General features: G+C 48.9%; 1 protein-coding gene across 9 annotated transcripts in view; it reads right to left on the bottom strand.

Annotated features, from left to right (window-relative positions):
• The window catches only part of ATXN7L1 (ataxin 7 like 1), a 241330-nt gene that overhangs the window by 144084 nt on the left and 70285 nt on the right, over positions 1-26961 (bottom strand). For all 9 annotated transcript variants that reach the window (XM_072759942.1, XM_026006062.2, XM_026006064.2 and 6 more), the window contains one exon: positions 10928-11032. Coding sequence is in view for 7 of the 9 variants with exons in the window: in XM_026006062.2 (XP_025861847.1) it covers positions 10928-11032 (105 nt within the window). In the remaining 2 variants the exon portion in view is untranslated. The remainder of the gene's footprint in view (positions 1-10927; positions 11033-26961) is intronic.

Consider the following 26961-nt stretch of genomic DNA (forward strand, 5'->3'; position numbering starts at 1 on the left):
GGAGGGAAAAAGATACAGGCCATAGTAAATGTGCATATGAGGGAAGAAGGGCTTTGACTTAAAAAAAAAAAAAAAAAAAAAAAAAAAAAAAGAGGGCTTGGACTTCTTTTTCTTTTTTTTCTCAAAAAATTTTTTTTTATTTTTAAAAGATTTTATTTACTCATTTGAGAGACAGCGAGAGTGAGAGCATGAGCAGGGAGGAGAGGGAGAAGCAAGCTCCCCCCTGAGCAGGGAGCCCGATGCAGGACTCGATCCCAGGACCCCCAGGATCATGACCTGAGTCGAAGGCAGAAGCTTAACCCACTGAGCTAGCCAAGCACCCCAGAACCTTCTTTAAAGTCCTCAAGGCGAACCTTACACACGGGTTCCTTGTATGGGACACTCTGGGAGGTAACTCACTCTCAGTGACCCCAGCTAAGCACTAAGAATCAGCTTCTTGAGCGAGAACTCCAGAGGCCTTTCTAAAAGGACAACCGCTCAGCAGAGTTCCAGCTTAGACAGAAGCTGGGTTCCCGCATCAGGTTGTGAGGTGAAAGTTATGTACAATCACCACACCCTTGAACGCCCTTCTGTTCATAAAGCACAGCGCACATGGTTTGGGGATTGTGGGTTCTCTCTATGGCCAGTTTCTCCTCCAGGGTTGGACAAAAATCTCTGTTTCTCTGCTCCAATACCAGAATGCAGTGGGTTTGTGTCTGGGGTCACGTTATTGGAAACAAAGGTACATGATAATGATTATCCAGTGCCTGTGGTTGAATTCGGATAAATTAAGAGTGATGAGCCTCCACACTGAAAGAGATGTTTTTGTGTTTTACTCCAAGACCTCAGAGCACTTTAATCCTCGAATAGCTGCAGAGGGGAGCTGGGCGCCGTGCTCCCTGCGTGCGCACGTCCACCTGCAAGCTCTAGCTCTCGGAGCGCCGGTTCACTACGCCGAGGAGGGGAACACTGTTTGGGAAATGCTGCTCTACTCAGTGCTCAGGATGGGGGGAGAAGTGCAAAATGACCTTTTGAATCTGTGATGGCAACATTCTTGCGTCAGATTTAAAGAAGGTGATTACTGTTCCCCTAATTTTCCTTGGTTGATACAGCTCCGAGGAATGGAACAGTGCAGCCTGCATGGCGAGGACAAACGACTCAAGTGATGAGTCAGAAGCCGGGGGTCATGTTACAGTGCCAGTCCTCCAGAAATCAGCTGTGGTCAAGGATCAAAGCAGCAGCTTCGCAAGCGCTCAGCGAGGAAGGACGTTTCCCCGGATGCCGCCTCTCCAACCTTACTGGGACAGAGCCGGTCATTCTCTTTCAAAAGAGTTGTATCTCCTAAATGAATGTACTCGTTTACATGTGGAATCTGGCTTCTTCACAAGTAGCAGGCCAATTTCCCCTCATTGTTTGCTTCCTCCCTCTTTTCTCATAAGATTCATTTTAAAAGAAGTACTCTGAGCATCAATTGTATGTCCAGCACTCATCATTAACGCAGGTAATACAACGGCGAGCATGACGACAGGGCTCCTGGCTCCTTGAAACTCCTGGTCTGGTGCATGTGTGTGTGTGTGTGTGTGTGTGTAAGAGAGAGAGAGGGAGAGAGAAAGGGAGAGGGAGGAGAGAGACGGGATGGACAAGTCAACAAGCATTTGCAATAGCCATCACATATGCTGATGCTGGTGAAGTGGAGGGTGCCAAGGGCATACTGATTGGGGTGGGAGGAGTCCTTCCTTCTACCTGCCTGTGTAGCAAGTCAGGAAATGTGCTCCGCACTGGGACTCAGGGATGCAGAAGGCTCAGCAGCCAGGGCTCGCCGGTGCCACCGCTGATGGTGATGGGTACCACAGAGCACAGGTATGCCAGGGGCAGAGGCGTGAACTGACGATTTGGTTGGGTGGCAGCTGAGCTCAGCACAAATGCAGACAAAACACTTAGGGCATTGTCAGCCCAGAAAGAGGTCTATCAGTGATATAAACACAAAGTCACCTGCACTTGGAAAAAAAAATCTCAAGACACAACTGAGATGGCTATTGTCCAGGTCAGTAACAGCCGACGGTGACAAATCTAGCAGCTTCTTCTCTTTCTTGGCATTTGACCGGGTCGATGCAACGCTTCGACCTGTCTCGGCTTCCACCTCGTCACCCTCTGCTGCTTTTCCCGCCAGATCACTGCCGTTCCCATGCTAATCCCAAATGTTGACCTCTCTCTCTTCCAATTCAGCCCATCATTAAATTCTGTCAGTTCCATTTCCAGGAGGGACCTCAGAGTTATCCTTTCCTGTCTATCTGCATTCGTCCCTAGCAGGTTTCCCAGGCTCCAAGCAGCCAGAGCAGTTGCCTAAAAATATCAACCAGATGATGTCTTTTCCTCACTCATTCCCCTCAGTGTCTTCTCACCCCGTCCAGAAAAAAACCCAAACCTTGAACCCTGGCTCACAGGGCTCTACAGATCTGGTCCCCACCTACCTCTTCTGCTGGGACACCCTCATGCCAGCTCTTCATATGACTTGACTGCGTTTTTGTGTCATTTAACCTCCCAGAATGTAGGCTTCAAGAAAGCCATGACCTTGTTTGTGTTGTTCACCACCAGTCTGTGACACTAGAACAATGGCTGCCTGGGACAGGTAATCAGTAAATGTTTTTTAGATAAATGAATGAATCAAAGCCACGTGACTCTGAAAAAGGGGACCCAAAAGTCTTAGCCTTCAAGAAACAGGCTTTGATGTGATTATAAGTAGAATTTTTTTTTTTCAATTACGGATGAATTCAATAATCCTGAGGTTAGGAAGATCCTATTAATTTAGCTTTAAATTTGAGCTGAACCATTCCATCTGCTGTTTATTTATTAGCATTTCTACTTAATTCACAGAAACACGCAAAAAGGGAATTTCAATGGGTTTAGAGGAAGTAACCTACTCTTTGTGGGTCTCGTGGATCTGCTCATTTGTTGGAGATAAAGGGGAGCCTATAGGAGCCTACAAGACGTAGGTGATGGGACCTACTATACTACTTCTATGAGGCCCCTTCTTTTTGTCTGTTCATATTTAAAGGTCTGTTCAAATGCTGTGGCTGAGGCTCTACACACACTCACTATAGCTGATTTATGCTTCCCTTCTTCCTTCCCTCAAAATCGTGCTGAAGTGCTTCATCTCTGCCAGTCAGCAGACAAGGTCAGCAGGTGTGTGAGAAAAAGGCAGGGAGCTTGGCCACGCAAGAGCACCTGGGTAGGTCCTTCAGGGGACCACCGGACCTCTCTGTAGCCAAGCCTAGCTACAGTGTCATGGGGAGTTCCAGACCCAAAACGTTCAACCTGTAGAGTGGCTAAAGGGACTTGAGTCGGACAGAGGTGGGAACCCCAGTTTTGCCACTTACATTGCCTGATCTTGAGCAAATTTCTTAAATCCTCTGAATGTCCCTTGCCTTTGTTGTGTGATAGGCATCATATGACCACGGCGGCGATAGCATTAACTAACACATAGAAAGCTTGGCACGTGTAAGTGCTCACTACGTGCATTAGCTTTATTATCATTACTGTTATTGGTATTTTTGTTTCCCATTGGCAGAGTGAAAAGACAAGTCGGGGTCGGGGACTAGGTCAACTTACTCTGTTCCAGACACAGCATTAACTGTAAGTTGAGCAGATGCAAGTTCAAAATATCAACATGTGAAGTGGAGCAAAACATAGCCCTACTTTGTCGTAGATTCTCTTAGATGCAATGTAATGTAACAAATTAACCATTTGGCAATTGGTCTGTCATTTCCTTCCATAGGGTTCGCCATAGGATTTATAGGAATATCTTGAGCATCTATTGTATGATTCACACTTTACCAGGGATGATGGAAAGATGACACAAAAGGAAACGCTGGCAGGTATTGTTTCTGATTATAAGGAGCCCAAAAGACATATATTAGTCTAGGAGTTCATTCCAGATCGGGCTTACACTCATGAAATCAAAGTTAAAAAAGGATCCTACTAACAAAATAAAGTTTGCACGTATTCAGATGCTCTTGGCAAGCCTTATTAATTCATGCTGTCAGACTCGGCAAAGAATATGTTTGATGAGAACAATTTCCTTTAATTATTTTATACTTCTCTGGTGTAAGTAATCTGGTCTCATAAAATATAACGAACAACAACAACCGAAATTTAATCTCAACAAACAAATCTAACTGGATTGACACCCAAGCCCAAGCGCTCTGCGGCGGTGGCCATCAACACTTTCAGAAAGGAAGTCCCAGAGGTTAATTATGTGGTGATGATCCCCCCAGAAGCCCAGGGGGACACTGACACACAGAAGGCTGACTTTCTCTAGGGCTCAGAAACACAAATGGTTGGTTTCCTCCTCAACTCGAGGTCACCTGGAGGTGGACAAAATAAAAAGAACAATTGCAGGAAACCCTGGGACCTCCTTAATGAGGCTCCCATGTGCAGCCCTGCTGGGCTGGGCCGATCCTGGTACCCAGCCGACACTGGCATCTGGATGTGTGCGGGGGGAACGGAGGTGAGTCGCTGTCACTCATTTATTTTCCCGCTCAGCCTCTCTGCTTTGGCTCACAGTTCATTAAATTCCACTGCATCACCATCAACATGCAAAACAGCTACTTGAAGGGCATTCAAAAATATAATCAGGAAAGGGAAAAAAAAAAAGCCCTCTCTGAGAAAGAGGGGAAAAATTAATCCTCTCTTGTCTGTTGAATGACATCTAGGTTCTTTGGTTCTAATACATTTTTTTTTTAAGTAGCAGCGACATCCAGGGATTATCTCTGTTTGATGGATGGGGTGTGGGGCTCCGTGGCTCCCTGCTAGGAGGGCAGGCACCAAATGTGGCTGAAAATTTCTGAAGGTTCTATGTCTACGGACATGCTATTTCTTTTGCTTTTTCTCCCCTTTTTCTGATTTTTGAGGTGGGGAAAAACTGCCACTTATGGGTTTCTATAAGATGGTTTGTGTTATGCCTTGCATACAAATGTGACAGGGAAATTATCCTGGTGACCAGCTCTGTGGAAGCTGAAATAGTAAACTTTCTACATGCTGCCGTGTGTGTGATTGCACGGCAGTTATTTCTGGGCTTCGTTCTGGGCTCATGTGTGTGTGCATGCACGTTCACTTTCATGTGGAGAAAAATTTAAATATAGAAAAAGCACAGAAGATGATATGACACATGGGGGTGTTATATGTTACGGGAGTAGCTTTCAACTGGGGGTGATTTTGTCCCTTAGGGGACATTGGCAATGGCTGGAGACAGTTTTGGTTGTCATGCCTGAGGGTGGGGGCTGCTACTGGCATCGAGTGGATAGAGGCCAGGGAAGCTGCTCAACACCCAGCACTGCACAGGGTGCCCCATCACGGAGAACTTCCAGCCCCCCGTGGAAACAGTGTTGCTAGTGAGAAAGCCCCCTTTATAGTAGTTCATTATGCAAATATGTCAGGAGATAAGGAGAGAAAGAAAATCGTAACTCTTCATTTGGACAAATCCTACAACTACAATTTCATAAATGTCCAACCCCGTTATGAAAATACAACTTAAATCTACTATATTCTTCTCTTTAATTACAATATTCCAAATTGTTAGAAGTATGCAACTACTAAAAGTAATAAAAATATATTTTTTCTTTGTAGGCACCTTGCACATCCTTGTTTTGAGCTTATATACATGCCTGGGCCCACGGATAAGACCCTCTACACACACACACACACACACACACACACCCGCACGCACATATCACACACACAGAGGATTCATTTTTGGAGAAATGGTTACAGCACTCTTTCTGGGATGAGGGTTAGACTCACAACAGCACTGACGTAAGAGGAAGAGTCACACACGTCACCCTCCTACTCTGCTTTAATCATGAGTGAAAACCCTTTGGACAAGATTTCATTACAAATCTCTGTAGCTTATCACTTGGTTTTTGATAGCTGAACTTTTTTTCCTGTTAAACTTTCACTATGGTACTAAGTACTTTCCAAATGCAAGTTCCTTTTTTTCTTTTTTAAAGTGGGCTCCATGCCCAATGTGGGGCTTGAATTCATGACTCTGAGATCGAGACCTGAGCTGAGATCAAGTCAGACACTTCAGTGACCGAGCCACCCAGGCACCCCAAGTTCTTTCAGTTATTACAACCACCTAATAAGATAAGCCACTCTACCTATTTTAAGAATAAGGAAACCAAAGCACAGAGAGGCCAAGTAATCTGCCCAAGTCACACAGCTAACAAACGGTAGAGCTGGAACTTGATTCCAGGCAGACTGACCCCACAGAGGCTATTTCCAACCGTGAGCCAATCACATCATGGCTGCTCATCAAGCTACAACTTGGGGTATGAGGGATAAGGACACTTGCTGAATGAGATCAGGGCTTCCAAGGCGAGGTTTTAATATTCTGTTTCCCCCTTTCTGTGACTATCCCTAAATAACCTCATCAACTCACCTAAGGGGCTTTAGAAACAAAGCAATATCTCAAAATTCTGTATCTTCTGGGTATAGGTTTAAAAAGCATCTAAAGGGCTCTTGGACAGATTCAGGAAAGAGACCTTAGGTGGCCCTGGGGTGGGGGGGGGCGGTCAGAAGGCGGCTCCCAGAGAGCCCCCCTCCATGCCAAGCACGGGGTCTCACCTCTGGGCACATGTGCTTTTTATGTTTGGGGGGACATCAGCGTGGGGCACAAAATCAGAAGTGACAGGAATGCAGAACGTCCTGGGAGTGGGGATTCACGTGACCCTGTGTGGCCAGGCGGCCAAAGCAGGATGGACCCTGGCAGGGACTCCAGAGAGGTACCCGGAGCTTCACGACATTTCTGGAGGAGCTGACACTGGGGCCTAATGTGAACGTAAACCATATTATAAAGCCAGATCCTCGGGACTCCTGGCATTGTAATCATCCTCAGGCTGACAATTCTTGCCTCCAAGAGTATGCAAGGCTGAAGATGAATCACAGGCCAATGTCTGTAGGCTGACCTCCGCGCGCACATCCCCTGAGACAGGGCCAGAAATGAAGACAGGAAGCATTTGACTGAATTGGTTTTCCCATTTTTCATAAGAAACATTCAACCTAATAAGAAATAGCCATACTTTATTGACAATAATAGCTACCCTTTCTTTATTTCCTTACTATGTGCCAGGAAACTCTATCTCTGTTCCTTACAGTAATTCTGAGGCAGAACGATCAGATCACCTTCGTTTTAGAGGAAAATGAGGCTTGAAAAAGTCATGCATTTAGCTCAAGGTTGTACAGAGAGTAAATGTCAGTCAAGATTCTAATCCAGGTCTGTCTGCCTCCAAAATCCATGATTTTTCTACTATGGTTTTCCAATTTTTCACATTACCATCAACCTTCAATGTCCCCAGAACCAACGGCCTAAATACTCTCTCTCTCTCTCATAAACACACACACACACACACACACGTGCTTTTTTCAATTTAACTTAAACAACTGGGACGCTGAGATCTTGGATGCCGCCGTGCACCCATCTCTCTCTCTTTGCCAGGATCCATAAAATCCAGGAACTGAACCACACGTGCTAAGAATGAGTAAGTTTCTAAGAGAACACATTATCCAGTCCCCTGTCATTTGAAAAGTGACAAGTCCAGGGTCTCAGGGCTGGGCAGGGCCAAAGCTGGGACTTGGCCCCAGGCATGCCGGCCCCTAGCTATGTCCCTTCCAGTGCACCACAGCTCTGTTTCCCGGGGTCAGGGCCAGTGATGATGGACTCATTTCTGGGTGCTGGGAGTACAGAGTTGACAAGGCGCATCCCTGGTCCTGAAAGAATCCGAGAAGCTGGTAGATGTGCCGAGACAGTCCACAGATAACTGAAGTGCAGGCAGAAACGGGAAGTGGCGCAGGAGAACAGTCCTATTAGGAGGGATGAATCACATCCAGCTGGGGGCAATGGGGATCGATGCCATGCAGGAAGAGGGAGGAGGAAATGGACCCGTGCTCTGGGTGTACTTGCCAGAAGGTGCTTCATACCAGTTATTTTGCACCAACAATTGCATGAGGCAGACAAGGTGGAGAGACAGAGGCACCTGTCCAAGGTCACACAGCTAATGTGACTTGCATGGTCTGGCTCCCATCCCATGTCCTCTCTGTTACAACAAACTTCAAATGCTGTTCTATGGACCCCTGACAGGTTGGGAGTCAGGAGAGGCTAGGTAGGTGGGGCTCGAGCCCCTAAACAAAATTCAACCCCAGAGGCCCTGCTTTGCAAAAATATTTATAGACCGGGGTCCTTCATGAGATTCCTTTTGAAGAAAGGCTCTGCTGCTAACAAAATAGAGTTTGAAGACCTGCACTCCCATGTGCTACCTGGCCAGTGAATGCGGGCAAGTCTTGGAGCCGGGCAGGGCAGGGAGGGCACGCAATCCATGGAGAAGCGCAGTGAAGGACGGGCTAAGCAAGCCGACTCTGGACTTCCCTCACTCTGGAGTGGTGCTGCCTGCATTCAAAATCAGGCTGTGCACCTGCCTAGCTTTGAGACCTCAGGTAAGGCACTCCTGAGCCTCAGCTTCCTCACATTCAAAAGAACAGGGATCATACTGGTACCTACTTCATAGGGCTGTTGAGAGGATTACGTACTCAAAGATAGGGAAAGCGCATAGCACAGTACCTGGCATTTAGCACAGTGTCATTCTTATTAACTTGTTGGAAATAGCAAGGCTAGTCAGAGGAGATAAAACAGCAAGAAAAGAAATATCATTAAGCCACACAAAGAATTCTCAGGGAAACGAAGAAATCCTCACTGTCCCCGAAGAAATGCTGTGGTTCTGAGCTCTGCCTTGCATTCTCCTGGTCTTGATAAACATGGGCTGTGAATCAGCAGGACACACACCTGAGAGACAGGGAGGTTTCGACACCTCCATCTGCTGAGTTCCCATCGCGCTACTCATCAGCTGGTTCAGCAAGAAGCTCAGCAGGGTCTGGGCTTCAAGTGAGGAGGTCCGTCACTCCAAACCCCCAAGCTAATTTACTGCCACTGCTCAGAGGAGACAGCCCCCAAACCCTGGGCCATTCCCCTAAGCTTGACTTGGCTCTTGAATCAAAAGGCCTAGAACAGAGGGAGGCAGCTGTATCAGCGGAGCCAAGCTGATACAGGAGCCAAGCCCTAGAAGCTTCCTTCATTGGCTAGATGAGGCCTCACCTTGGGCAGAACTGCAAGGCATAGTGGGGTCCCAGGCCCCTTTCTGTTTCCTTCCATCAAAGACTCTGCCAATGGATTAAGCTCCCAGTGAAAGTTTTGATTAAGCCTATGGGATTTTCATCTGTTTTGTTCACAGCCATACCCAGCTCGGCAGCCCATCCCTGCAAATGAACGAACGCCCGTGACATTTGGGGTGCTCTAGCTCCGCATCTTCATGAGACAAACAGAAGCAACCAGCCACACAGATTCCACGGTCATTCACTGAACAAACCAGCTGTGTGGGATCTTCCTGCCACCGCTCTGCTTTCCGTTCCCCCACCTGTCACTTAGCTGATAACACCTCGGGGTCTCTAGCAGTTTCCCTTTGGAAAGGTTTGACCTTTTCTCTCTCCTGGAGGAAGGGGGGAGGTCATTTGCTACAGAGCACTGAGCAAGAAGGTCAGCTCGGGCCGAGCACACAACTTGCTCCTTTCATGCTCAGCCTGCCAGAAACGAAAATGTTAGAGCTAGAAGCACCTGTGGAGATCACTCCTCACGGAAGAGGAGAAACCAAAGTCCTGAGACACCAGGCAAGGAGCTCAAGCTCACAGAGCTGGCTGTGGGGACATCAGGAGACTCGCCCTCTCAACAGAACTCTCTGTATGGCACTTTATCTAGGAGCCTCTCTCTGCCTTGAGCAGGTAAGGAAATTTTGGAAAGTGCCCCTAAATCCTGGATTCTCTTTATATATTAAAAACACAAAATATACCCACTCTTTCTCTTTCTCTCTCTATATACACATACACACAGATACAGATTATATATATTTAGATATGGATATATCATATATATACATATTCATAGATGATATTAGAATACATAAAAACTATTCTAAAGGGCCAAATACATTTACTGATGAGTTTGGATAAGCAACTCCCTTTACGTTAAACTCACTTTTTATAGAACAGGGACAACTGGAGCTGGTGGGGGAAAGTCAGAAATCCTGAGTGCGAGAAAGGGGAAAATGTGTAATTTACAAAAGCATACCCAATATTATTATTGCTTTAATTTTTTTTGGCATTTATTTAATGTGCTTGGAGATGTGATAGTGAAAGAGGGCACTGAGACAGGACGTTCACTGAAAGGGAGTACGGCTTAAATGAAAAGATCTGGAAACCCTCCACCTTAAGATAAGGCGCCTTCCATCTCTCGAGGTTAAGTAAGTGCCTGTCTGAGGTCAGTGGTGGTTTACGTGCTCCTGACGTGGCATCATGAGCACCTTATGCACCTGCAGGGGGGTGGCCTAGGGTTTGCTGCTGACCTACCGAAGGGAATTTATGACATCGAGGATGTAAAGATACCGAGGGAAGGCAAGTTCCCAGACACAAACAAAGAGCATTCTTGGAGAGACAGAAACCAAAGCTGAGTCTGTCGGTACCAGGCGTTCCCTTGGGGCAGCACCCCCGGAGCCCCCCACACTGGGCTGCCCTCAGCTCCAGCCCCTCCTGGGGTAAACCCCGGCAGACTCAGTCTGGCCCCCCGTTTCAGGGATGTCGGGCTGCTTCCCCCTTCCCGTGATCGCCCCGGGAGGCCAGCGCAAGGTTGGGGGACGGCTTCGCTCCGGTCCCATTTCCCTCCCGCAAGTGGCAGGTTCTCTCTCGTTCGCTCTGACAGGGCTGAGCGGCTCCGAGAAGGACTCCAGCTCCGAAAACCCTTGCCCTGCGAGGGGGGCAGAGGCGCGGGGCACGGCCGCCGCCGGCGGACACCGTCCGGGCGGGGTGGGGGGGCGGGCGACGGTCGCCGGCGGGGGCGCGGGGGTCCACTTACCGCAGTGCGCCTGGAAAACCTGTGGCTTGACGGCCTGATTGCAGGCGCTGCACACCACGAGGTAGAAGTCGTCGTGTGCGGGGTAGTGGCCGAATAAGTGCATATCTGCGGGGAAAGGAAAACAGGGTTCTTGAGAAGGTCATGAAGGCTCGGAAGGCCTAGTTGCCTCTCGCCACGTCCTCGGGGACCGTGTTTCGAGCGAGACGCGCAGCAAGGCAACGAGCTCTCCTAAAGGGACAGGGTTTGTGCGGTGCCACTCCCGGCTGCCCCAGAAGCTGCGGCCTCCCGGCCCCCGCCTCGCCTCACCCCTGGAGGTGCACCGCCAGCACGGGGGGCCCCGGGGTCCCACGCTGACGGCTTCCTGTGGCCCCAGAGGGTGCCTGAGGGTGGGCCGGCACCCGACGGGGGGCTCCCCTAAACCCATTCCAACTTACGCGGGGTCTTTCAGGTGGACTGAGGCGCAGAAGGCCCTGGAGAGCCGGTGCCCGTGTTTCCCCACTGCCTGGGGGACACCCCACGGCCCGGGAGGCCTCCGAACACGCGGTTTGCTCGCTGCCATCGTTACCTGTTACTCATCTGACTGACCTGCAGCGAGTGTGCCCGGCACCGGGCAGGCTGTGGGGGACACCGGATGGATGCCATCGAGGGCCCTGCTCTCCCGGACCTTACGGCGACAGGACACAGAAAAAGTTATCACCCAAGTCCTCACGTGGCTGTGGGGCACGTGCTAAGGAGACGTGCGGAGGCGTCCCTTGAGGGCGCGTGGGCCCAACCTGGTCAGGGGCCTGAAGAGGCTTCCCTGAGCAGCGGGTATTCGGGCAGGGACCTCAGGATGTGTGGGGGTTACGCAAGGGCTGGGGGGCAGTGGGGAAAGTTCAAGGTCCGCCAAGTGCTGGAACACAAGGGGAGAGCCCAGAAGCTGTAGGCCTTGTGGACCAAGTAAGGATTTTGAACCTGATTTTAAAAACAAGGGAAGCGGGGATCCCTGGGTGGCTCAGCGGTTTAGCGCCTGCCTTCGGCCCAGGCCATGATCCTGGGGTCTCGGGATCAAGTCCCACCTCGGGCTCCCTGCATGGAGCCTGCTTCTCCCTCTGCCTGTGTCTCTGCCTCTCTCTCTGTGTCTCTCATGAATGAATAAACAAAATCTTTAAAAACAAAAAACAAAACAAAACAAAAAAACCAAGGGAAGCTGGGCACCTGGGTGGCTCAGCTGGTTAAGTGTCTGCCTTCAACTCAGGTCACGAGCCCAGAGTCCTGGGATCGAGCCCCATCCGGCTCCCTAGTCAGCAGGGAGTCTGCTTTTCCCTCTGCTCATGCTCTCTCTCAAGTAAATAAGATCTTAAACACACACACACACACGCACACACACACACACACACACACAAAACCCCAAGGGAAGCTGCTGAAGGCTTTTTGGCAAAGGAGTGACATGCTGTTAAAAAAAAAAAATCAGTTACGTGGCCTAAGGTACACGAGTGCATACATCCACACAAAGCCTCATATACACAGGTCCGTGGTAGCATTGTTCACAACAGCCAAAAAGTGGGAACAACCCACATATCCATCAACCGGTGAATGGATAAACAAAATGTGGTGTAAGCAGATGGTGGACTACTATTCAGCCACGAAAAAGAACAAAGTGCTTACACCACCTGCTACAACATGGATGAAACCTGAAGACATTATATAAAGTGAAAGGAGGCAGACACAAAAGGCCACATATTGTACGATCCCAATTGTCCAGATCAAGCAAATTTATAGACACAAAAATTAGATTTGTGTCTGGCTTGGGCTGGAGGACCTAGAGGGGGCTGAGGGGGCTGCTGCTATAAGGGGTTCAGGATTTCTTTTTGGGGTGACAGAAATGTTCTAGGACTGATAGTGGTGATAGCTGTACACTCTCGTGAATATACTACAAACCCCCGGCTCGGACACTTTACATGGGTGCGTTGTACAGTATGTGAAAAAAAGTGGTCAGAGAAGAAAGTTCCTTAGCTTCTGAGGAAACACGGTCACACCTCCCCATGCACCTCGGGGTACACACGGAGCCCTGGGGGCACCTGGGCTCGCCTGCTCTCAGCCCACCAGCTCTTGGGTTGCTCCAGAATCGAGCAGTAGGCTTGGACCACTGGCACGGCTGACGGAGGAATTAAGGCAGTGAATGCATCAGGCATGTTTTCTGTCACAAACGTACTGAACCCTCCTCCCCCCAAGCCCTCAAGTTCTCATTTTCTAGACTCAACCTATGTCTTCCCTCCAAACTCAGCAAACCCACAAAGACGGCTCCCCCGGCTGCAGAGGGAGGCCACAGGCTGAGTTAGTTCCCCATGAGGTGGGGACAGCTCATCTATAACCCAACAGATGCTCTCACAGGGGCACCCTCCGCTCTGCGCTCTCAGGGCAGCCCCAGTGCTCAGAGAGAAGGGGAGCAGACACACTTGTCACTGGGCAAGGAGTTGAGGCCCACGCTGCCCCAGGGGAGGAGCGTGGCTGCGAGGGTGACGCCGGCTCTGGCCACAGCAGGTCCTCCTCGAGCTGCAGGTGCATGGGGGCCCGCTTGCCCCCTTAGAGGTGATGGTGGTGGGGGTAGAGGGCTGGGGACACAGGCCCTCGGTGAACTTGTCACTTGTCAGTAGCCCTGGGTGCGGCCTGTTATTTCCCCTCTCTAGGACTCGCCTCTCTTTCCACTTCTGACTAAGACTTGTTACCGGAGGGGAACGTTATTAGTCAGTGCCTGGTGGGCAGGAGGCCGGAGGCAAGAGAGGCCCAGAGAGAGAACCCAACTGTGACAAGTGTCCTGAAGCATGAGGAGGCCCGTGCTGGGCCTACCCAATGTGTCCAGGGCCCCTGGTTCAAGCACCGCAGTGTGGAGAGGACATCTGTTGGTCCTTAACTACCGATACCTCTCGGTTCTACTCTTTATCATAGGTTGCTTATTTTTATAATACATATTCTTTTTTCAATAACAAATGTGATCCATGTTCTATGAAGATACATTTGAAAACTGCAAAAAAGCCAGAAGAAATTAAAAAAAAAATCACTGGCAATCTTTATTAATGTTTTGCATCTCATTTAGATTCAGTCACATTTTACGTCCGGGAACATGTGAAACCAGGAGCCAGGCGGGGCTAAGACTTACTTATTGATTCAACAAGCATCTACTGAGGGGCCTTACATCCTTTCTGCAATAGATCAAGCTATAAAGGAACAGAAGAAATTTATGAATTAAAAAAGCATTAAGAAAAATGTCTCGCGCGCCTCCTCCGTGTGGGAAGCTGTGCTGAGTCTGGGGTGGGGGGAGTGAGTGTGCCTCTGCACCTTTGTGGTCTCAGGACTCCCACACCTTCTATAATCCTTCAGAAATCTGCAGAGCACCCCTACCGCACCCCCAAGGTACACACACTCCTCTCCGGTCATGAGTCAGTCTAGCCAGAAACTGGCCACCGGGGTACATACACACATGCGTGTGTGTGTGTGTGTGTGTGTGTGTGTGCGCATTCCCCTTCAGGCCCTCTGCTCCACTGAGACCCTTCTTGGTTTCCCCTAGAGCAGTTTCAACCTTGCTCATGTCTGCTCACAGTGTGTCTCCCATAGAAAGTGAGAGGACCTGCCCGCTGGCCGGGTTATTCCGCAATTGGCCGACCTCTGAATCTCCTCTACAGGCCGCCCAGGTCCTGCGAGGCTGGCGGGTGGGGAGCAAGGTAAGGGCACTTGGCTTCTCAGAAGACCACCGCCTCACGCAGCCTGGCGATCACAGTCAGTGTGCTGTTTGCCTGGGGATGGAGGAAAGTCAGGAAGAACTGAAAACTATTACGCCGGCATGATGCTAGGTGTTCTATTAATTAACCCCCCCCCCCCCAACAACACACTCGGTGCGCAGTTACAAAAACAGCAGTGGTGTGCTGGCGTGGGCTTGTACCAGCATGTCCTTCCCCAGCTCGTTCAGTGCTTTCAGGGTGGTAGCTTGGCATCAGCCTTGGTGGAAGTATTTACACCATGGAACGGGGGCACAGACGCCAATCAGGTCTCTACCAGAGCATCACTGGATAAAGATGAGAAAACAGGGAAAAGTGAAACCACCTGTAATGAGACCACCCAGGGGTGACCACCTCCGATGTGTTAATGTGGATCCTTCTGAACTTTCTGATGTGATAACATTTTCTTGATTAGTCCTCAAAATGAATCTAGAAAGTTGTCATCATCTCCACTTTCCAGGCAAGAGAACAAGGTGATTTGCTTGACGTCCCTGGGCTATGATTTATAAACTGGGCTGAGATGCCTGGACACTCTGAGTCTAAAGGCAACGCTCCCTCCTCAGCAAAAGGCTGTTTTCCTTCATTCACAGAGCAAAATCCCATTTCACAGATGAAGAAACCAGCTTGGGGAGGGTTTCCTGGATGACTAACAGGCTTTCCCAAATTATTGGCATGACCACAGGCCTGGGGTCAGAAGGAGGGATTTTTCATACAGTGCTCATTGCCATGCAACCTCAGGGAAGATGCCCAACTTTTCTGAGCATCAGTTTCCTCATCTATGAAATGGGGCTTACAATTCATGGCGTTGCTGTGATGGCTCATAAAAGGCTGTATTTTCTTCCACCAGGGATCCGGGGGAGAGTGTGGAGAAAGCCTTCACCAAGGTCATCCCTCTGACCTTCCAGAATTAACTAGGTCTTTCTCCATTGGGAGAGTCCTTGCTCCAGCCAATACATCCTTTGTGTCTCCCTCATGATCACTCAAGCAGACCTCCTGGGAAGCCTGAGGGTCTCTCCCACCTGCAGAATTTGCACATGTGCATGGACTGATGAGGGCTGAAAGCTTTTGGGAGGGCTCTCTCTCTTTCTCTGGCTGTGGCTGGATTCCAAGGAAGCATGTGCACAAAAATGAGACTTTGCCCAGCTTTAAACATGGGGTTCAACCATCTTCCAAAGAGAGAAAGCCAAACCACTCCATTCTGCCTCATTTTGTCCCGGCAAATAGGTCAACTGTACATCAGAGAGAGTGCTAGCCACCATGGCACTATCGCAGAGGTGACTTTAACATGCCCCTTGCCTGACAACAGGTGGGGACGGAGCAAGCTCCATTCGCTCCATTTTGCACAAATGGGAAACAGGTACACTTGCTTCTAGGTCAGTATTTTTTTGGTTTTTGACACCAACCCACTGTACCCTTATGTACATGTACGTATGCATATGTATATGTATCTATGCATCCATTTATCCATCTATCCATTCATCATCTCTCCTTGCAACATGTACATTACACTCTGATATGTTCTGTTCTACTCATTTCTTTCTGTTTTACTATATTCTACTCATTTAAAAAATTTTCACTGGGATTTCAACATTTCAGGACTCTTTAATGGGTCACAACTCAAACTTCGAAAACCACTTTTCAAGGCAATCCAGTGAATCAGGGGCTACGCTAAGCCTGAGAGTTCACTGGGGATTTAGAGAGGTCTGAGCTAGTCCTCAGCGGTGTCTTGGGAATCTGAAGCCCTGGACTGAATCATTAGTGCCAAATTTTATGCTAGAGCCTGCTGTTACCAGCTCACAAGAGTTGATTATATCTTCCTATCTCAGCATTCAAGGAGGTATGTTGGTAGCTTAAAGCAGCCAAGGTGGGAATATTTACACCATGTGAATCAGTATCCACTATAAACCAGGGCTTCTTCTCTTGGAGAGCTGGCTATTTAAACATTTGCCAACAACCCACTGACCAGCACCTCTTCTGGCACCACTCTTCCCTGTATTAATTTCCCTAATTACAAAAATGGAGAAAACCATGTTCATTATCTACCACAGTGGGATACAGAAAAGTCTTTCATGAACTTGGGAGGAAATGATCATATTAACATAAAGTGCTGGCTGGGGTACTGATCATTAACCCAAGAACCTATGCACAACAGAGCCAGGTTAAAGTGTAGATCCCTTTCTGTATCAAATAAGCACATAGAGGCTACAACTTGTCCACGGTCTGGTGGCAAGAAGAGGGTGGGGTTGGTGGAGTGGGGGTAGTGGGGAGTTGAGAACTTATTGGAGTTCTTTCCAATGTCTGTCAATGTAATGCTTATTAAGGGTAATTCACGGAAGTTACTCACAGATTAGGCTCATGGTATTAACCTAATGCTGCTTATAAATTTACCACAGGAAATTCTTAGTACCCCTATTTAAAGTGGGTACTCCTTCTCTTACTTAACTGCTACTAAAATTCTCATTTGGGGCAGAGTTGACTGTCAATTGCGTTCTTGCTCTCAGTGGAGGCTGGCACACCTGGCCTGCTTACGGACGGAAGGCACTTGAGGTTTGCACGGCCTCACCTTCCCCAAAAGCACCCCACCCCCAGACCGCAGAGGAGGAGCGGGGGTGGGGGGGACAGAGCTCTGATGTCCTGGTGGAGCTGGTGAACTGTTTCTTAAGTCAATACTGAAAAGAAATCGGCAGGATAGGAGTAGCATTTTATTCCAGATACACAGTTTTTGGAGGGGAATACTTGCAACCTGTGAAGCCAAGTGCATCAACTTCCGCTGCATCCAGTCCTCACGTTAGGAAAATGGGTGCAGTTAAGGAAAAGGCGGGGTGACATCTCCAATCCACTGTTTGGATGCGACGTGTTTCTAAGATGGGAGGAGAGCTGTTTTTGTGGATTTGGGATTGATCTAGATGCTGTGCGCCTTTGAACTGGACCCTGGACACCTGCCAGGGCCCAAGACTTTGACATTATGAAACAACAACTGGTTGAGGGCTCAGAGGATGAAAAAGTTGAGAGGGCGTGAGTAAGGACTGATGCCTTCCCTCTGTGAGTGGAAACGCCGAGCAGAGTGCGGGCTGAACAGAGAAGCTGTGAGGAGCAGACTTGCTTTGAAGGCAGTGGAGCAGCTTATCAGCAATCGCTGGTACCTACTCTCACTATAGAAAATCCCACAGCGGGAAAAGGGAGACAGCAAAACGGAATTAAAAAAAAAATTAAAAAAAAAAAAAAGCTCCAGAAAATGTCCTTCAGTTACCCAAAAGTCTTGTTGGGGGTTGGGAAACCACCCCAGTTGCTATAGGGATTATTAAAAATGTCAAGGTAGTAATTGCTATAATACTCTATTATAACAACAATTTCATATAATTTAAAATTTTTGCTTCCCTTTTCACTGATTCTAAAAAACTACTGTAATGCAAAAAAAAAAAAAAAAAAAAGGAGATTCTATTTATGTAATTTTAACACACCACGCCTTTTCCAGGAAGGCGAATGTAAGCCCTGCCTGAAAAGAAGCCTCTGCCCGTGGGAGATAACTGGACGCACAGACCTCGGTAGGACCTCAGGGAGGGACAACCCTGTGACCGTGGCTGGAGAGCCGGGTGCCACTGGACTTCCTTGGAAAACTATCAGAGGGATGAGCTGGTGGCTGGCAGTGGTTGTGACTTGTGGGCTTCCGCTTCCATAAACTCAAACAGGGGAAATTATTGGGAAGAACAGTCACTGTGGTTCAAAGACACACATGACTGCCTCCAAGCCGATGCGGATCCGGACACAGAAGGGCTCCCTACAGGAACGACACGTGCCACCTCGGGAGGAGCACTGCTCACACTGAGAGAGGCTGGTCCAGGGAGCCCTTCTCTCCCCCCATTAATCTTAATGTGCTCATTACGCAGTTTTTATTAATTCGTCTTTTCTCTCTGCCGGTGGAGTTTTCAGCTGCATTTTAATCACTTATGTCAAATAGAAAGCTTGAGGGGATGTAAAAAACGTTTCTCCTTTGCTCTGACAGCCTGATTCTATCTGTTCCTCAACTCCAAAACCTCCTTAAATTCAGAGATCAAAACAACATGAGGTCTTCAAAGCAATGACCTCGGACCCAATACCTCCTATTTCCCCAGCCGAATGTTGAACTCCCCTCTAGGAAAATGCACACACGCACACACACACGCACACACAAATGCGGTCACTTTCCGTCTTTCAGATCTCTGAAAACCCAGGGCCTGACTGTGAGGGCTTCAAAAACAATGAAATCTGGAAACGGAAACTCAATAGGGCGACTAGAAAGCAAGCAGCAGCAGCGGTGAGCTCCTCAGCATCAATGAGGGCGGGCGGCAGGCCCACAGCCTTTCTTCTCTGACAGACCAGGACTAAAGGGGCCCCAGCCTCTTCTTGCTGCGGCTGGGCCGGAAGGCACCCCCTTGCAAGGCTGCAGCCGGGAGCCAGGCCTGGTAGCAGGTGGGTGCTCCCCGTTAGGCTGTGCGAACCATCCCCAACCCAACCAACCCAAGCAACCCACAAAGCCACGGCCTCATGAGAGACTAATCCCTCCCTCCTCAGGAGGACCTTTAATGCAGTCGGGCTGTGTGGAGGCTGTGTGGAGGCTGTGTGGAGGCGACGGGGGCTGTTCCCTGGGCCTCAGGCCTCGGGCCAGCCCCTCTCCGCAGACTTCTGACCTCCCCTCAGACCCCGCACAACTTCCACCCTGCAGCACAAGGAGGAGACTGTACTCTAGGCTTAGAACAAAACCTATGAGACATGGGCCTTGTAAAATGCAGTGCCCCAGCGCTGGGCCCCGCTGTCAGGCAGCCTCGAGTTCAAATTCTGCCTCTGGCCTTTGGCATGGCAGTCCCCTCTAAACTGCTTCCTCATCTGGAATCAAAGGGCATATGTGTGAAGGAGGGGGCACGCTGTCAGGATATCTGAAACGACCTCCTGTCATCTCTGGCCTTCTTCCTGTCTCTCCAACTCACCCATCCCCTCCTCTGGGAAGCCTTCTCTGCCTCGCCTGGCGGAGACGCAGAGTCAACCAGGCTCCTTCCCTCCCTGCCGGTGCGCCCTCCACAACGTGACCACAGCTCCCAGGCTGTAGAGCACTTGGTTTACGCCTCTCTCACCAGACTGGGATCTTCTTGAGGACAGGAATTGTGACCCGGTGCCCTTTATATCTCTACAGCCAAACAGTCTGGCGCGTGGTAGCTGCTTCATAAATGTCAATTGGTTCATGAGGCTGAAGGTCCCAAGAAGTTGATTTACTTCCTGTGCTCCTTAATTTGCCCTTTCTTCAAAGGGGGAGGTTGTAAATAATAATAAATTGCCCTAATATCCATGCTGCTCTCTAAGATTATGAGGTCAATAACTGTCTATTTGTTCATTCTTTGAGCTCCGTGGAAGACAAGTGCTGGCTGAATTTAAGGAGGCAAGCGCCAGGTGGGCCATCATAGTGGAGAAAAGGCTAATTCCTGTCCCTCACTGTTCCAGACTGGTGAAGGTTGCATCCTTCCTTGTCTGGCAAACACGGCTAATCCCCATTCCACCCCCCAACCCGTGATACCCCTCTCAAAACCAGCATTTGGGGTAGGCTTAGGGGTGTTCTCTGGATGCTCCCCCTGACCTCATTTTCCATTTCCTCATCCTAGGGCTGGTCTTATACATCAAGCCAAGTGAGTGATTCAGGGCCTGGAAGATCGAGACTTCTCCTAGTCCTTCCTGCTTCAGCCCCTTCCTGTCTGACACTGGACCAGCTGGGCTCAGCCCAGAGCACACTGAGTGATCTGAGGCCAACCTGGCAGGGGATTGACCAGGTCAGCGATGACCCTGGTGGCTAAGAAAGTCATCTTGCAAAGGGCTTCCCTTCACCTATGCAGGGTTTAGGCAACGATGCCAATAATTTGTTCCTAAAATTGTTCTCTGGGATATAAATCCAGCCCAGACTCCCTTTCCAGCAGCTGCAAGGATACCCAGGCTTCTCCTTATCCAGTCACGCACATCCTTGTCCACCATCCCAGCCAGGTCAGCTGGTAGCTTCTGGCCTGACATCCCTACCTCCGGCCCTCAGGACAGAGGAGGAACATGGAACCACTTTGGCAGGTTGCTGAGTCCTGACAAGGCATCCTAAGCTTATAGCAGGGACTGCTTGGGTTCAGAGATGAGCTACACGTGCAGGACAGCTTCCAATCCCCTTCGCCACATCAGCCCCAGTGCTCTGGGCCCAGCGAGAGAAAAGTTCTCTGGAAGGGACAAGGGTGGATGTAGCACATGTAACCAAAAGCTTGTTACGTAAAAATTGTATAGTTCACTATGACTCAACTAGAGAGAGAAGCATCAACCTATTGGAGGAAATTCTAGTCCCTTCTTCCAGCTTTAGGTGAGTAGAAGGGCCTATGAATGCTTTGGAATGGCCACAAGTCATCACCAGACTCCCTTCCCTCTCAGGGTCTCTCATCTGGGTCAGTTATTTATTTATTTATATATTTGAAGGGGAAAGGGAGGGGCAGAGAGAGAATCCTCAAGCAAACTCCCCCTTGAGCATGCAGTCTGACATGGGACTCAATCTCACAACCCTGAGATCACGACCTGAGCCTAGACCAAGAGTTGGATGCTTAACTGACTGAGCCACCCAGATGCACCTCCTACTTGGGTCATTTAAGTGTTTAAATGTTCACCTAAATCTTTATGTCCACATTACTTTCAACTTGAGGATTACAGTTGAGATAATAGTGAAAACATACAAAATCAATAGGCCTCCCTGGGCATTTTTTTCTCAATTCTTCTTCAATAAGCTTTGCTTTGCTTCTTTGTTTGGAATAGACTTTTCCTCCCCTGAGCCTCCTTCAAGGTAGGAAATTTAAGAGCTGGTCTGAGTGAGGCCTGTTTCCAGTTCACTCTGGGTGACTCCTTCCACCTCTATCTTGGGCATCTCTTGAGTCCAGGTTGGCTCTCCTGGAGCAATCTGTGATGCCTTCCCTCCTTCTATTCCTCACACAAGAGAGATCTTAAAGAGGTGGAGGTATGTGCCATATTCAAGGAAGAGTGCAGTGGGTTTGGGGATGAAGAGCTGATGATGCTTTTCCTTATAAGATAGGGATGGTCAAAAATAATTTCCAGACTGAACAGAGCACTACTTGGAAGAACTGCTTAATGAGTCAAGGGGGAGTCAATGGAAACATGTCCTTTGATGCCTTTTCATATAGAACAGTCTACATTCTTGTTGTGGCAATCTGACAGTCTGGAGGACGGACTAACTGGTCCCTTATTTCCTTTCTGGCTCTTCAGTAATGATGACAGCTCCAAAAGGGAGTGAGTGTGTAAGGAGAAGGATGGCTGAGAAGGAGAGAAGGATGTCATGTTCGTGTTACAAAGGAAATCTCTAGAAAAGGTAAATAAAGCACAAAAATCAGCTGCAGGGGAGTGCTGATGAATGACAAATCCCTGCTCGGCCTCGGGCAGGCTGTGCCATACCGGGCAAGCCACAGAACCTCTCTGGACTGACCTTTCCTCGTCTGGGAAATAGCAGTCGTACCTTCCCCACTGGGTTGCGGGTGGATTCGCTGAAGGAGGGAAGGATGTCATGTTCGTGTTACAAAGGAAATCTCTAGAAAAGGTAAATAAAGCACAAAAATCATCTTTAGCCTAGCTACCTACCTCTTTTATCTATCTTCTATGTCTATCACTTCTTTCTTTCTTTCTTTCTTTCTTTCTTTCTTTCTTTCTTTCTTTCTTTCTTCTTTCTTTCTTTCCTTCTTTTTTCTTTCTTTCATTTTCTTCTATCATCTCTCTATATATATTAGGAAGCCCTATATTATTTGAGCAATGTGGTTTTGAGGTGGACTTAACTCAGTCTCAGCCCATTTTATTGCGATACCAAATGGTATCATTTTGGGTGACAAGGGTGAGATGGCTTTATAAAAATAAATAAAAATTTTAAAAAGAAGAAAACAAAAGATAATGATAAACTCAGACAATACCCAAAGAGCATTAGTTGGTTTTCAAGGGCTGCATTATAAACTACATTAAAGTATGGACCAAAGGATGCCTGGTGCCTCAGCGGTTTGGCGCCTGCCTTCAGCCCAGGGTGTGATCCTGGAGTCCCGGGATCGAGTCCCACATCCGGCTCCCTGCATGAAGCCTGCTTCTCCCTCTGCCTGTGTCTCTGCCTCTCTCTGTCTCTCATGAATGAATAAATAAAATCTTAAAAAAAACAAAAGCATGGATCAAGCCTTATGCATAGTGTCACCCTCCCCACTCCAGTACAGTTCTGTTCATACAATAGGAGTGAAGCAGAAGTCTGCATTGAAGTTCTTGGAATTCAGCTTTCTCACCAAACCCTAAATAGACTTTGGGCTTTAAAAAAAGGGTTGCTGGGGATCCCTTGGTGGCTCAGTGGTTTAGCACCTGCCTTCGGCCCACGGCGTGATCCTGGAGTCCTGGGATCAAGCCCCACATCAGGCTCCCTGCATGGAGTCTGCTTCTCCCTCTGACTGTGTCTCTGCCTCTCTCTCTGTGTGTCTCTCATGAATAAACAAAATCTTAAAAAAAATAAAATAAAAAAGGGTTGCTCTGAGGCATATTGAAGGACTCGATGTCTGCCATCTTGCTTTTTGAGATTCACAGGCCGAGAGGCTTTCATTGATGACAATAAGATCAAGAGCTCGAAATTGAACACCAATAAAAAATAAATTTATTATTAAAAAAAAAAAGATCAAGAGCTCGAGGCAAAGGAATGGGATGGGTTTGGGTCTGTGGGATGCCACAGACCCAGCCATCTGTGGGAATCTAACCATGCCATACTGAGGGCTTTCATAGCCGTGCTAAGATCAGGACAATTACGTAAGAAGAATCTCACTAGGCCTGCCATCACCGTGTAGAGATTTTAATTTAGAAATGGACTGAAGGTGCCAGGCAGCAACTACCACAGAGGTGCTCCACTGCAGTCTTTGGGAGGTTTCTTGGATGACATGTTGCTGAAACCTGCTGAAAGCAGAGTCTACGAAGAAGCCCTCCAGTGGCTTCTTCTTGGTGCCTCACGAATGCTGGAAATGTGACATTTTTAAAGACACAAGAAGATGCCTTCATGAGACCGTATCATGGAGGGCCTCAGCTATCAAATTATTGTTACTGATGCCATCCAGAACATGCAGTGGAGTGGTCAGGTAAATGGGTCAAGGGCCAAGAAAAGCCCAACCCTGAAAATGGCCCTATCATTTCAGACATGCTAACCCTTACTCAGTATGAGGGGTTACATCAGTGTGATGCCTGCAGATCTGGGGATGAAGAAGAGCTGTATGCTCTAAGGATAAGAGACCTCTGGACCCTTTGGCCCTTGTCAGTGGCTCTGAGTGCAAAGTAGAGCTGGATCTGGCTGTAACTGGCAAAGAGAAGGTGGCATTTTTTTCCCCCTAGAGGGTCATTTGTCAAGGCTATAGAGCCCTACATGCGTCCTTCAAGATTACAATGATCACCCAAACGATGCTGCCAAGCTTAGAGGAAAATGTGCCATTTGGCTCTGTCATGAGAAGCGTCCACTTGGCATAGCCAGAGGGCAGTGGCAAGACTGCTCAATGTCCCTGGGAATTAATGTCCAAAGAGTTCAAGCCACGGGGACAGCCAGACTGCAGGAAGCCGTTGACAGATATCCCAAGGCAGTCCCCTAGGAACAGGGGGCTTATAGGGGAGGCCGAGCCACCCCGGCAGTACCTGCTGCTGCTTCAGTGCTCGCGAAGAGCAGAAAGGTACTTTGGCTCTAAGAGAACAGAAAGGAGCATCTCATCACACGCAGGCTCCTCAAACCAGTCACCCACACCTGGCAGCCACTGTGATGGGCTGGCGCTTAAAGCTGGCAGATTTCTGAGCAGAGACCAAGAAAGAAAGAAAAAAAATCCACCATAGAGAGGATTACAGAAAGCTGTTTGAAGGTACTAATGGAAACTAAGATCGATCAGCTGGAGGAGAAAAATCACAATGTCTTCCATCACAAATCAAGCATGAAGCTAGTTATGTGCCTGAGGAGAAAAGGGAGACTCTCAGCAGGGCTGGTGAGCCTCTGGGATCCAGCTCCGCCCCTGGGTCCCACGTTGGGCTCCTCCTCCCTGGCAGTCCTTCCTTTACCCCCCTCCTCCATGCTCGGAGGTCCTCCACGTCCTGCCAGGCCAGTGTTACTGTGACCTCCTCCAGGGAGCCTTCCACAGACACAAGCAGCCCTCTCTCTGTATTTATTGCATTTATCAGCATGCTCAGCCCTGTACCTGGTGGATACAGACAGTGGTACGTAGGCCTGTCTTCCCCATTTGTACGCTGATGTTTTCTATATGGGCGCAGACATTTAACAGTCACAAATCAAGGCAGCCAGAAACACGATCAAGTGCTTACAAGCGTAACAATGCATCAGAGTTGCTTTACCTTAGACTAAGGAAGCACCCAGGAGACGCAGCCAGGGCAGCTGCAGGGGAGTGCTGATGAATGACAAATCCCTGCTCGGCCTCGGGCAGGCTGTGCCATACCGGGCAAGCCACAGAACCTCTCTGGACTGACCTTTCCTCGTCTGGGAAATAGCAGTCGTACCTTCCCCACTGGGTTGCGGGTGGATTCGCTGAGGTAGCTCATCCAGCGCCACGGTCGGACAGGCCCTCACCTCAATGTCCATGAAACCGAACAGAACTAGAGCCTGAACTCACTACGTCAAAAGCCACCTGGAGTTTGGTTCTGGGGTCAGACTGTCTGAATTTGTTTTTTGTTTTTGTTTTGTTTTTTTTAGACTGTCTGAATTTGAACCCCTGGGAAACTTCTCAGTTTCCTCATCTGCAAGATGGGAAGCGTAATAAAAGGGTGGTTTGAGGACGAGATGGGAACGATACACTTTGATGTCTGGTGCTTGCAAATGTTAGCCAGGGCAGCCCGGTGGCTCAGTGGTTTAGCGCCGCCTGCAGCCGAGGGCCTGGTCCTGGAGACCCGGGATCGAGTCCCGCATCGGGCTCCCTGCAGGGAGCCTGCTTCTCCCTCTGCCTGTGTCTCTGCCTCTCTCTCTCTGTCTCTCATGAATAAATAAATAAAATCTTTAAAAAAATGTTAGCCAGTATTATGATTTGGAATCTGATTTTGCACCGTGGGACTTTAGGAAAACAATCCTATTTCACTGGAGGAAAATAGGGAATGTGGAGAAGGAAACCATCATGCTACAAGCCTCTGACCTTGAGCTTCTAGTCATCGAAGCTGCAGGGTGAGAGAACAGTAGATGAGGGTTTCTCACAGTGGGAATGCTACTTGCAGTCTGGTGGCCGGGCGCAGACACCTGGACCCTATCTGGGAGCTGGGGAGTGAGATTCTCTGGGACTGGGGTCCAGGAGGATGGACTTTAACAAGTTCCTCCAGGGATGTGAGCACCTCTACAATGTGAGTGATTGTATCATGCAAACTACTGACATGGAGACACCCAGGAGTACACAGCAGCGTTAGTTTGGTGATAAGGAACCTCTCACTGGTTCTAAGACTCTGTTAGCCAATGGGAAGGCATGTTCTGTACATGTGGGGTGCCGCTGTGAGTCCCCCCAGCATGTGGTTTTGGGGGCCCCTCCTGGGTATCTGTACTTGTGAGCTCTATAGAGACAGTCCGTGATGTGCTAGAGCAGCCCCAAACTGCCGGCCAGAGCTAACTGTGTGCCCCTCTTTCCTAGCTCTGCATTTACTGGCTTCCCATTGGCTCTCTGAAATTCACCGCAGTGGGAGTACTTACACCTCAAATATCAGCAAACGATACAGTCAGGGCTCTTAGATGTGTTTAGAGGGTCAGTATACTAGCACCCCTCTTATCCATCTCTGCTGGAACTCAGACTCTATGGAATGTGGTCCTGGGTACTATATTCAGGTTCTTGACTGGTGGGACCATTGAGAGCCTGGTTTCTGAAAACCCACCTGCTAGATTGTGCTAATGATGCTAATGGTGTTCTGGTGTTCAAGTCCTCGTGGGGTGGCTCAGGAGAAGCCCTCCTTTGCACTTTGTGCTCATACCCTACACTCCAGTCCTGGCTGGCCATCAGGCAAACTGCAGTCTTGATACCCAAGTGGAAGACAGTTGGATGGGGGTGCTGCAGGGCCAATCCCCCCAGTGCCACTAGAAAAATGACCCTGTTCTCTTGAGGGCTGCTAGCGGCCTTCATACCTGCAGGAAACCAATCTTTTTTTTTTTTTTTTTAAGATTTTATTTATTTATTCATGAGAGACACAGAGAGAGAGAGGCAGAGACACAGGCAGAGGGAGAAGCAGGCTCCCTGCAGGGAACCCGACGTGGGACTC

This window comes from Vulpes vulpes, chromosome 5 (assembly GCF_048418805.1).
Source record: "Vulpes vulpes isolate BD-2025 chromosome 5, VulVul3, whole genome shotgun sequence".
Classification (NCBI taxonomy): Eukaryota; Metazoa; Chordata; class Mammalia; order Carnivora; family Canidae; genus Vulpes; species Vulpes vulpes.